The sequence below is a fragment of the Grampus griseus genome (assembly GCF_964374135.1).
Source record: "Grampus griseus genome assembly, chromosome: 16".
NCBI classification, from domain to species: Eukaryota; Metazoa; Chordata; class Mammalia; order Artiodactyla; family Delphinidae; genus Grampus; species Grampus griseus.
Genome location: NC_139010.1, coordinates 67,467,955 through 67,480,659, shown reverse-complemented (window position 1 = coordinate 67,480,659; position 12,705 = coordinate 67,467,955). Strand labels below are relative to the sequence as shown.

Here is a 12,705-nt window from a genome sequence, read left to right as displayed (position 1 = left end):
TAAAGCTGTACTCGCTGCAGGGGAGTAGAAACGGAAGAGAACGGAGTAGGCCTGCGATGATGTTTGGGGGAACCTTTTTATTGCAGAACATTTCAAACACACACAAAAGTAGACAGAAGTGTATATTGAACCCGCCCCCCGCCACCCACGGTGAATCCATTTCCACTGTCAACAAGCCCCCAGGGGACCATCCACAGTGCTCTTGGTCAACACACCTTGCTACTTTAGGACAAGGGTGAGCTTCCAAGCCCCATACAGTCCCAGGAAAGTGTGCCCTCAGAGGGAGGCAGATGCTGGGCTAGCATAAAGGAAGCTGCCAGAGAGTTTTGTGCCTCCGGACCCCTCCGCGGCTGTTCTACATGTCTCCAGAGTCCCAGGAAGATGCTGAAACCTTCCAGATGAGCCCTGAACTTGTCAGAGCCAGATCCTGTCCCAGCAGCCCTGACTGTTTCTGACATGAGTGTGCTTTCCAGGCTCTACATCTCTTCTCACCCTGCTGCCCAGAAACCCCCTCTCTGTTTCATTAAGTTGCCTCACCCTTCAAGGCCCTACTCAGGAATCTCTCCCTTCTTTACACAATCAAGTCACACTGCCTTTTGCCACTGAACTTCTAGGAGCTCCGTACGAATGCACTCAGGTTGAAATCACGAGAATTGTTTATCTCCCCAGTTTATCTCCGCCAACCCCAGCGTATAGTATTTGTAGACTGTCATGATCTTTCTCGTCAGCCCATCCCTCCATCTCTCCAGCCAGTCATCGTGGAGTGCTCATTCCATGCGGGGCCCTGTGCCACTAACGGCTGCGATCCATAACCCCATTCCTTGACTCACCGGGGCCGTGCGACCTGAACAGAAGGAACTTCGGGGGGCGCTGGGCTGACAGGGGCCCCAGGAGGCTGTTCTGTGATTGGGAAAATAATCACAAGTGAGACAGCAAACTTTCCCCAAGTGAGGACTATTCTCATATTCATTGTAGCTCTCGGCACCACATGTTATATGGAAAAGACCCTCAATCATCATTTGCTGATTTATTCTTCCTAACCAAGAGCATCATGGACCACTCACAAGACTGCTTCCCAGGGCCAGGGACCATCTCTGTGGCCAGGAGGGCTGGCAACTTACCAGTGACACTGAAACCAGGCCCGCTGTCCCCAAACCACCTGGGAGCTTCAGTCCCACCCCAATCCACTAAATGAGAACATCTGGGCAAGAGGACTTGAAAACTCCCCTGACAGTTTTCTGATGGAGTGACTGGAACACACAGATTTAAACTATTCCAAGTTCCCTTCTGCCGGTAAGACACTGTGACTCTGGGGAAGTCTCTATAGAATAACCAATCTTGTCACGCAGGTCTGCAGGCAGGAAAACACTCACTTTTTTACTGTTCCTTCAGATTTTCTCTTTCTCATTCATTTCACACATTTGTTGGACACCTATTACGTGAAAGTTTCTGCCCCAAACGCCCTGAGGAATAAAATCTCTGCCACAAAGAGTGAGACAAGATTACTGGCATGAGGAAATATTCAAGAGAGGAGAGGAGAAAATGCCTTAAAATCTCTCCTTCTTCTCCCTCCACTTTGCCTGGTGAGCAAAAGGTAAAGTTCCAGGACACAGACCCATCAAAATGTCCCCCACCTCTGCAAGCCCTGGCGGGACCCTATGTGGTAGCCCTTTGGCCCAGAGACACATGAGGATACAGTGACACATGTGGATACAGCGCTTCGCTGTCTGCCTCCCCAGGAACCATCCTCTCTTCTGCAGCCTGCTCCCAGGACATAGCAGGTGACACAGGCCTGGCCAGTCACAGCATGGCCACAGAGACTGGCTCAGGGAAGAGCACGTGTCCAAAGCTAGCCTGATTGGAATGACTTTCAGGACTTCTGTGGGAGCTACTAGGAAAAACTCCAGCTTTCTCTTGGTGAAGGAAATGGGAGGCTGAGGCGCCAGAGCTGCTGGAATCACTGAAGCCATCGCGCCGCCTAGAGGAGAGAGCCGGGGGCTGTCAGGGGCCACCGCAGGGAGACCCCAATGACAAAGCCAAGCGAACCGAAAGCAGAGTGGAGAGAAACCAAGTCCTCATGAGAGCATTTGGGCCCTGAAAGCAGCCCTGCCTGCAGCCAGGGCTACTCCTGGTCTTTTTAGTTACATGAGTGAAAACATTCCTTTTTTTACTTTAGCCATTATGCTAAAGTTCTAGCTGATTCAGGTCAACATAGGGACCACAAGGCACATATTTCTATGCAGTGGAAACATGCCTTGAGATGCCTGCACATAGAGGCAGTGTGACTGCTTGGGAAGCAGAAAATCCTTACTAAAGGTCAGGAAAAATGTTTTCTAGCCACTCAAAGTGTGCTCTGAGGACCAGAAACAACAGCATCTCCTGGGAGCTTGTGAGAAACGCAGAATCACCACCCTGCCTCAGACCTACTGATTCAGAAATTTTAATGAGATCCATAAGTGATTTGTACGCACACTGAAGTTTGATAAGCTCTATTAGAATACCATCTCTGCTGCTTACTGACTGGATGACTGTAAGCAAATTACCTGATTTCTCTGTTTTTCACATGGACAATAGAGATTATAAAAACACAATATAGAGATGCAAATACAGTGCAAAACCAAAGCAGTCCTAGGTTTTAATCATGGCTCTTCCAGTAACTATGATCTTGGGCAAGTTACTGAACTCCTATGAGGCTCAGTTTCCTCATCTGTAAAACTGAGATAATAATACCTGTCTGACAGTACTGACGCCAGGATCGCAGTAGATAATGTATTGAAGTGCTTGGCACATTACTTGACCCAGGACTCAATTAAAGGTATATATTCTTGTTATTATTGTTGTACTATTTTAATTACTGTTATTATCCACCCTACACACCTCATAGGGGAGAGTGATTGTGAGCCTCAGAGAGACCATGTATGAAAAAAAATGCTTAAAATCAAAGAACACAAGTTATAGTCCTTTACTGATCTGGAAACTGAGGTTCACAGAGGTCAAGCAATTTGCCCAAGGTCATCAAAGAGGGAGGGCATAGAGGCTAGGCTGGCGCTAGCACTCTACAATCTAGCGTAGGTCACATAGCTGTTGATGGTTCTATGTTATGTGTTCTACCTCCCCAGACTTGCTACCTCCAAATCCGTGGGGCCTGGCCCAGTTCCCACCCACAGTGAGCACTCACTGAACATTTGCTGAATGCAAACTTTGACCATCTGACCTCTTTAACCCACAGTTTTGGCACCACCCCAAAGGACCTCTCTTGATAAGGGACTACAAACACCTTGGTACTTTAAGAAGGAGAGTACTGCAGTTAATCCTAATTAGAACCTTATGACAACATCTCATTTGGAGACCAAAGCTCCCCTGGGAATTCAGTACAGTAATTCAATTCTAAGCCCCAGGGCAGAATCCAGGAGAACAAGAACTTTGGGTACAGAATGGGGTGGGATCGTTGACTTGTCTGAGAAAAGCAACAGGCTTTCATGAGCTGGAAAAAAAAAGTGCCAGGTTCTGCCTGAAGCAGAACTGTTGACAAACGAACTTCAGAAGCAATAATGCAAGCAAAGCAGAATCAGGACTTTGACAACTGGTTGACATATTACCGATCTACATCTGTAGACTTGTCAGAATGCTAGTCCTAGCTAGAAACAACCACTGAGGCTTTGTCTTCTGACTTGAACCTTGAAGGCAGATTAAGAGCTGTGAGCCTTGAACAAAATGGACCCTAACTAAATATGGAATGAGCTGAAGTCAACTGGAAAATCCCATTAACTAGGACAGTAGAAAGCACAAAATAAGAAGTTAGATTTAACCACAAATGTGGCACTAAATACAATAAATCCAAACGGACTCATGGCTCCAGCCAAGAGAACTCCTGCAAACCAATAGGAAGATACAATCCAAAAGAAAAGCATGGGCAAATGGCTTAAAAAGAAATTTCCCACTGGAGAAGACCTAGATGGAATAACCAACAAACACATGAAAAACTGCTCAACCTCAATTAATATAGAAAATAAAAAATAAAATCATGATAAACCATTACACTCTCTCCAGAGAGGCAAAAATTTTAAAGTTGGACAAGACAAAGTGCTAGCAAGAAGGTGAGCTATTGAAAACTCTCAGACACTACTAGTAGGAATGCTATCATCTAGTACAGTTGAGGGTAAGCATGCCTTGTGATCCAGCAATTCTACTTCTAGTTATGTACATTCCCTGGTTATACACACATGTACATGGGTACTGGGATAACATGTTTGAAAATGTTCATAGTAGCCGTGTCTCTAATACCCTAAAACTGGAACAACCCAAATGTCCATCAACAGTGGAATGGCTAAACAAATTTATAGTCACACAATGGAAATTTATATAACAATGAAAATAAAGATGCACCCAACATAGATGGCATAACGTTGAATGAAAGAACACAGTATGATTCCATTCACATAAAGTTCAAAAATAGGTAAAACTAAACTATAATGTTAAAAAAAGGCATAGAGAGGGGGTAGAATAATAAGGAAAAGCAAGGAAATGGTTATCTCAGGGTCAGGAGAGTAGAGAGGGAGGGGTTGAGCACAAGAAGGGACTTACAAATCTTCTTGGTGCTGTCCGTGTCCTATTTCTTGACTTTGGTGGTGGTTTTGTGGGACTTATGGGAGTTCACCCATTATTACTTTTTCAACTGTGCAATACAAAATTAGTCACTTTTCTGTCTGTATGTTATACTTCACGATAAAACAAAAAAGAAGAGAATGGTAGAGCAAGCTAAAACGAAAACAAAAGCCCTGTTTGGAATTACCTCAATTCAATCCTTATTTCGGACAACGGCCAACTCAGTCATGTGCTGCATAGAAGGCTTTCTATGGGGCTTAAGACAATAAACATAGAGAGGATGGAGGAGAGAATAAAAGATCAAGGGGGCGACAGATGAAGAAAAAGTTACTGAAGACCTGTCTGGGTTTCATTCAGGGGTTTATGCTTGGAACTCTCACCTCTGAAAAGCAACCACCTTTCCCTTCTTTCTTCATCTTTCAAGACTTCTCTTAAAATCCTCCTTGGGTCCCAGGTAGGTAGTCACCTTGCCCCAAGCACCCCTTTGCATCTTGTACTTACCTCAATGAGCACTTTTCTTGCCATGTTATAATGGGTTTGCCTTTCCATGTGATATCCTCAAAGGCAGTGGGTAATTTTTGGATCTTTTCCTGTGCTCTCCTTCCCACCAGCACTTAGGCAAGTGGCTGACAAGGAGGAGACACTTAGCTGTTGCTTGTTGAATGACTGAATGAAGGAGAGAATGCTTTACCTTCAGCTGCAATTCCTTGTATCTCTTGGACATCCGAATGAGCAACTTCTCACCATTGATCATGGCAGATTTTTCTTGGTAATACTGGACCATGGCCTGGGCAGCCTCTGTGTAAGCCATCTCCAAAAAGGCCTAGGAAAGAAAGGAAGGACAGACACTGGACTTGACTTGAATGGTCTTAAAGAAAATTCTGTTCAAGGTATGACTCCATGTATATGAAGTTCAAGAATTAGGCAAAACAAACTGATGGTGGTAAAAGTTAGAGCTGAGCTTCCCTCAGGCTTGGGGGTGAGATACTGACTGGGAAGGGAAAAGAGCAAACCTTCTGGGGTTCTGGAAATGTTCTATATCTTGACCTGCATAGCAAATACATAGGTGTACACATGTAAAAAATTAATGGAGTACATTTAAGACGAGTGCATTTTAGAGTATGTGTTTTATACCTCCATAAAAAGGAAAAAATTCAGTACAAGGAAGAACTTTCTTTGATCCCATCTGTTCAAAGAGACTTATTTATTAACTTCAGCAAAAGAGCTCATTATAAGATGGCCCCTCTCCTGATCCCCCTGGTTACCAAACATTATTCTTAATTACATATGTCCATCCTGGGCTACATCATGCCACAGGAGTCCCTCTGGATGGGAGGGTCCATTAACGCACAGTTCCCCCGAGGGAAGGGGGTGTGGGGGACTGAGTCTGCTGCACAAGTGACCTTGGGCTCATCCCTGAAAAACTTGCTATTCAGTGGTGGTGATGACAGGAGACAGACACAAGCCCTGGGTACCTGAGCTCTCAATTTCTTTGCAAAGAAAGAAATACACTAAAAAACTAGGGGGCTCCCTAGGCTTGAAGGAAGGCCATGTCTTTGTAAGATGGAGAGAGAGGAGACCCTCAGTTACGTTTCCACAGCATCTCTCCTCTTTAACTTTTCTGATAAAAACCCTTACAAAGAAACGGGTTTTCCACTCAGTCAGTGCCTACAGGGAGTTTCTAAATAGCCTGTTTTGACTGACCTGTCAGTTGACCCCAGGAGCCGCTGTGGCAGATTCGTCACTGTTATTGTCTTAGATTTGTTGGATTTGTACTATACTGATGCTGCAATGATCTGGTCCCTCAGTGTTGAAAAGGAAACATGGTTTGTGGTAAGGGAACCCTTGCTGTGGGCCCTCATCTCCCATTTCCTTGAACTGCATGGGCTTAACAAGCTCATCCTCCCTCCTTCCCTCACATGTGCTTTTGAATTTCAGACATGCCTTTCTCCGTGCTGTCACAGTCTATGCCAGAAGCCCGGGAAACCAAAAAGTGAGGGTTCTTTTACTCTAAGATCAGGAACAAGACAAGGTTGCCCACCCTCACTGCTATTATTCAACATAGTTTTGGAAGTTTTAGCCACAGCAATCAGAGAAGAAAAAGAAATAAAAGGAATCCAAATCAGAAAAGAAGAAGTAAAACTGTCATTGTTTGCAGATAACATGATACTATACATAGAGAATCCTAAAGATGCTACCAGAAAACTACTAGAGCTAATCAATGAATTTGGTAAAGTAGCAGGATACAAAATTAATGCACAGAAGTCTCTTGCATTCCTATACACTAATGATGAAAAATTTGAAAGACAAATTAAGGAAATACTCCCATTTACCATTGCAACAAAAAGAATAAAATACCTAGGAATAAACCTACCTAAGGAGAAAAAAGACCTGTGTGCAGAAAACTATAAGACACAAATGAAAGCAATTAAAGACCATACAAACAGATGGAGAGATATACCATGTTCTTGGATTGAAAGAATCAACATTGTGAAAATGACTATAGTACCCAAAGCAATCTACAGACTCAATGCAATCCCCATCAAACTACCAATGGCATTTTTCACAGAACTAGAACAAAAAATTTCACAATTTGTATGGAAACACAAAAGACCCTGAATAGCCAAAGAAAAAGAAAAGAGAAAGAGAGAGAAAGAGAAAGAAAAACGGAGTGGGAGAAATCAGGCTCCTGGACTTCAACTATACTACAAAGCTACAGTAATCAAGATAGTATGGTACTGGCACAAAAATAGAAATATAGATCAATGGAACAGGATAGAAAGCCCAGAGATAAACCCACACGCATATGGTCACCTTATCTTTGATAAAGGAGGCAAGAATATACAATGGAGAAAAGACAGCCTCTTCAATGAGTGGTGCTAGGAAAACTGGACAGCTACATGTAAAAGAATGAAATTAGAACACTCCCTAACACCATACACAAAAATAAACTCAAAATGGATTAAAGACCTAAATGTAAGGCCAGACACTATCAAACTCTTAGAGGAAAACATAGGCAGAACGCTCTATGACATAAATCACAGCAAGATCCTTTTTGACTCACCTCCTAGAGAAATGGAAATAAAAACAAAAATAAACAAATGGGACCTAATGAAACTTAAAAGCTTTTGCATAGCAAAGGAAACCATAAACAAGACGAAAAGATAACCCTCAGAATGGGAGAAAATATTTGCAAATGAAGCAAATGACAAAGGATTAATCTCCCAAGTATACAAGCAGCTCAGGCAGCTCAATATCAAAAAAACAAACAACCCAATCCAAAAATAGGCAGAAGACCTAAATAGACATTTCTCCAAAGAAGATATACAGATTGCCAACAAACACATGAAAGGATGCTCAACACCACTAGTCATTAGAGAAATGCAAATCAAAACTACAATGAGGTATCACCTCACACCTGTCAGAATGGCCATCGTCAAAAAGTTTACAAACAATAAATGCTGGAGAGGGTGTGGAGAAAAGGGAACCCTCCTGCACTGTTGGTGGGAATGTAAATTGGTATAGCCACTATGGAGAACAGTATGGAGGTTCCTTAAAAAACTAAAAATAGAACTACCATAGGACCCAGCAATCCCACTACTGGGCATATACCCTGAGAAAACCATAATTCAAAAAGAGTCATGTACCACAGTGTTCACTGCAGCACTATTTACACTAGCCAGGACATGGAAGCAACCTAAGTGTCCATCGACAGATGAATGGATAAAGATGTGGCACATATATACAATGGAATTTTACTCAGCCATAAAAAGAAACGAAATTGAGTTATTTGTAGTGAGGTGGATGGACCTAGAGTCTGTCATACAGAGAGAAGTAAGTCAAAAAGAGAAAAACAAATACCATATGCTAACACATATATATGGAATCTAGAAAAAAAAAATGGTTCTGATGAACCTAGGGGCCGGACAGGAATAAAGACGCAGAGGTAGAGAATGGACTTGAGGACATGGGGAGGGGGAAGGGTAAGCTGGGACGAAGTGAGAGAGTAGCATTGACATATATACCAAATGTAAAAAAGATAGCTAGTGGGAAGCAGCCGCATCGCACAGGGAGATCAGCTTGGTGCTTTGTGACCACCTAGAGAGGTGGGATAGGGAGGGTGGGAGGGAGACTCAAGAAGGAGGGGATATGGGGATATATGTATATGTATGGCTGATTCACTTTGTTATACAGCAGAAACTAACACAACATTGTAAAGCAATTATACTCCAATAAAGATGTTTAAAAAATAAAAAGTCAGGGTTCTTTCAAATTCCGCCACTCAGCTTTCTAGGTGCCTCTTTCTTTTTTAAAAATTCTTAAATTTTTTATTTTTATACAATTTTTAAAGGTTACTTTCCATTTAGTTATTACAAAATATTGGCTGTATTTCCCGTGTTGTACAATACATCCTTGAGCCTATTGTACACCCAATAGTTTGTACCTCCCACTTGCCCACCCCTATATTGCCCCTTCCCCTGCCCCACTTGTAACCACTAGTTTTTTCTCTATATCTGTGAGTCTGCTTCTTTTATGTTATATTCATTAGTTTCTTGTATATTTTAGATTCCACAGTATAAGTGATATCATACAGTATTTATCTTTCTCTGTCTGACTCTAAGTGCCTGTTTCTTCATGCAAACATTTTAGCACCTCAAGCTCTCACTGGTCACATGGGAATGAAACAAATTCAGTGAATCTCACTGCATTCATGTTGCAAGCTGAATTTTGGAAATTTGCCCAAAATAGAATTCTGAGAAGGAGGAATGAAGAGACTAAATGGGTATTCTAAGCCCAGGTTGACAGAGGAAGACCACTGATGATCCAAGGTGGCTTTGAGTCTCCAAAGTTCAGGCCTTAATTAAGAAAAGAATTTCTCCTATGCCTGTTCCTGATTCCTGAAGTTAAAATATTTATTAAAAATAAAGACTAAATTTTGTTACTTCTGACCAGTCACTGTATAAACTACCCCCTTTGACTTTAGAAATGAAGACAAACATATTAACCCCCAAAGGTTCAGTCAATCCTCATAGGTTAAGGGTTCTTAGTTCTGTAGATTCACCAGGCATCCATTAATTCCCACCTACTCTTCTGCTCTGAGAACCAAGAACCTCAGTTGCTAACACCAAGGATCAGTGAAAATAACCTGTTCCCCGTCAGTTGTTGGCTGGCTCAAAAATCCATACCCTCAGAGATGAGAAACTCAGAAGGTAAGAAAGACAGTGGCATTAGCTCAGGGGGTGGGTAACACAGTGAAAAGACTCAAGTGCATGGATTTCTGTTTTAGGGACCTGCTAGCTTTTCTGTGATAATGAGCACCTCATTCCAAAGCACATCCTCACTTCTAGGTAACTCACAAAGGCCTGGATCCATCACAAGAAGGGTCAGGTGAAACAAGAGGAAACAAAACACCATCATCAATGAAAACCTCTGTGCTGTACCAGCAGGAGGCCAGCTGTGTATTACCCCTTTATGTTATGAACAGCTGCTTTTTAAAAAAATTATGTAGTTTCCCTCCACCAATGTGTGGTCTATCTGGTACATACCAGTGTGAAAGTGCCCAGACCTACCTGATTAGTAGACTTCATGAGGATGTAATTAGTGACCTTTCCAAAGGGCAGCCCCAGGTTAATGACGTCATTCTCCGTGCAGCTTCCCTCCGGCAGATTGCAGATGTGTACCACGCGGCCAGCACCCGTTTTCCGCTGCGCAAACGGGAACAAAGAGCAGTGGTTTGGTCTTCAAAAGACATTTCCTCCTTGCCCTCTATCTATTCTAGATGCTCCTATTGGCTATCTTCCCCCAAATAATGATCAAAAAACTATAATTTACAAAATGAATGCAGAAAAATAATCCATTTGCAGAGATATATAAAACATTGATTTTATGCCATCTCCTTACACAAAAGATTCGTAACAATTCTAACGAGAAATCACATCCAGGGCTGTCGAAGAGATAAGGAAACGGGCATAACATATGTTGCTGGTGGGAGGCTGTGTATCTACAATCTTCTGAGAAGATACTTTAGCATATTGAATAAAACTCAAAATATACATAGCACAGGATCCTGCCATCCCATTTTTGGAAATCTAGCCTACAGAAACAAATACACCAATATGTAAATACTTATGTACAAGGACATTTATTGCAGTTAATTTATTATAATAAATTTATAATTTATTGCAAAAAGTTTTGGAAACAGCCTGAATGTCCAAGCATAGGATAATGATTGAGTAATTGATGGTTCACACCTACAAAGGAAAACGATGTAGCCATTGAAAGAAGGTGGTAAATGAGCTGATCAGGAAAACATTTTTAAGATACGGTAAAAAGCAGGTTGCCAAGTACAGGTGTAATATGATGCTATTCTTGTAAAACAAAGCAAAAATCCAAAAAAATATAAGAAAAAGATGAAGCAAATGTAAAATTTTTATAATTATTGGAATTGGGGGATGAGTACACAGGGGTTAATCACACTTGTCTCTACTGTTCTGTATGTTTGAAATTTTTCACAATGGAAACATTTTAAGGGATATCAGCACAGACACAGAAAGGTATGGGACAATACATATCAACCTATCAGTACTGGTTATCTTCAAAGGGTAGAACTGGAAGGGAGTAAGGGGAGATGTTTAACCTATTTCTTGTATGTCTCATATTGTTTGACTTATAATTTTTTTAAAAACCCAATAAAGAAAATGAACATAGAAAGGATTTGTGAACTTAATACATATACATAGACATTCACAGCGACAACCTTTGGTTTAGGGCTGTGGTTTCCAAAACTTTTGTTAGCCTTGAAATCCTTTCTTCAAACAAAAGCTTGCCCACCAGCCCAACATATTCAACAAATAAAGAGGTGCTGCTCTAGACAAACCTTGCGATCCAACACCCTGCCATCACCCCCCATCCAGCAGTCCCAAAGGCATCTCTAAGGAACACAGTTTAGAAATGAAGACCCGGGCCTAATCAAAGCTCCTGGAGGGAGGAAGTGTGTCTGTTTGGTCTGTGCAAACCTTAATCAGACTGGAGTCTCCAGGAGGTTCAAGAGTTAGTAGCCATAAGCCAACCCAATGTGGAAGAGAAGGATGCAATTTTCTAAACCCATACTAATAGCATAGCCCACATTTGCATAATCACTATCTTCTTTCTATGATAAAGTGAACTTCAACATCTAATTACATTTGATGTGGGTCCTACTCTGCTATAGTAATACAGTGGGAAAGTCTGAGTTCTCATCCCTAACAAGGGCTAATAATTGGGTAATTCTACCATGAAAAGCCCTCGTTTGTCTCATCTGGGCTGAGGACAGTAAGAGTCAATAAGAATTTCCTTGGATGGTTCAGCCCTGAATTGGAGAAACCCAAGTGCCCCTTGCAGACCTCCCTCTCTACTGTGTCCAGACGTCAAGCACTTTCCCAAAGGGAAACAGTCTCCAGTGTGTGGCCCAGGCCGCTCCCAGAGCATGCCCACACCTCCCTAAAGTGCAAACGGTGCTCTCCATCAGCTGGGAGACTTTGAGTACGAACCTGGCTAAGGAGGACCGAGCCCTTCTCCAGGGAAGACAGGAGGAGGGCTAAGAGGCAGGATCTTTGCCTCTCATTAGGGTGAGGGGTCACACAAAAACGCAGACCCCACTGAGCTCTCGGGCTGGGCAAAGTGGCCAGTCCTCTGAGTTTATCAACAGGAGGGCTGAGGCTGGGTGCTCTGCTGGCTCCTCTGAGCCAGGCACGTTTCTGCCCATGTGACTCTGCTGTGGCCGGCCCGGGCTCACGTGTGCTTGGACAACAGAGCAGACACGCAGGGTAGTTCTGGACCGACCCTGCTCCTTGCCTGTCCCGTTGCCTAGTGACTGGGCATGAGGGCCAGCGCCTCTCTCATTGTGTCCTCCAGACTGAAAGAGCAACTCAAGAGGCTTTTATCCAAGTGTAAGTGTAGCAAGTACTGCTGAGAGCAGAGCATGCCTCCCGAGGAATAAACACCCTCACCGCTGCTGGTCACCAAAGAACGATATGAAGTCACACTGCAGACAAGTTAGAAAGGTGCTAAAATGAGTGAGTCTAAATTAAGATTTTCATTTAAATTTTAAAAGTACATTGC

At 42.7% G+C, this 12,705-nt stretch overlaps 1 protein-coding gene across 1 annotated transcript in view; it reads right to left on the bottom strand.

Moving 5' to 3' along the window:
* Positions 1-12,705, bottom strand: part of RBM20 (RNA binding motif protein 20) — a 216,636-nt gene that overhangs the window by 36,248 nt on the left and 167,683 nt on the right. The window contains exons 6-7 of the mRNA XM_082674111.1: positions 10,176-10,310; positions 5,297-5,428 (exon numbers count right to left, since the gene is read on the bottom strand). Of these exons, the coding sequence (XP_082530237.1) occupies positions 5,297-5,428; positions 10,176-10,310 (267 nt within the window). The remainder of the gene's footprint in view (positions 1-5,296; positions 5,429-10,175; positions 10,311-12,705) is intronic.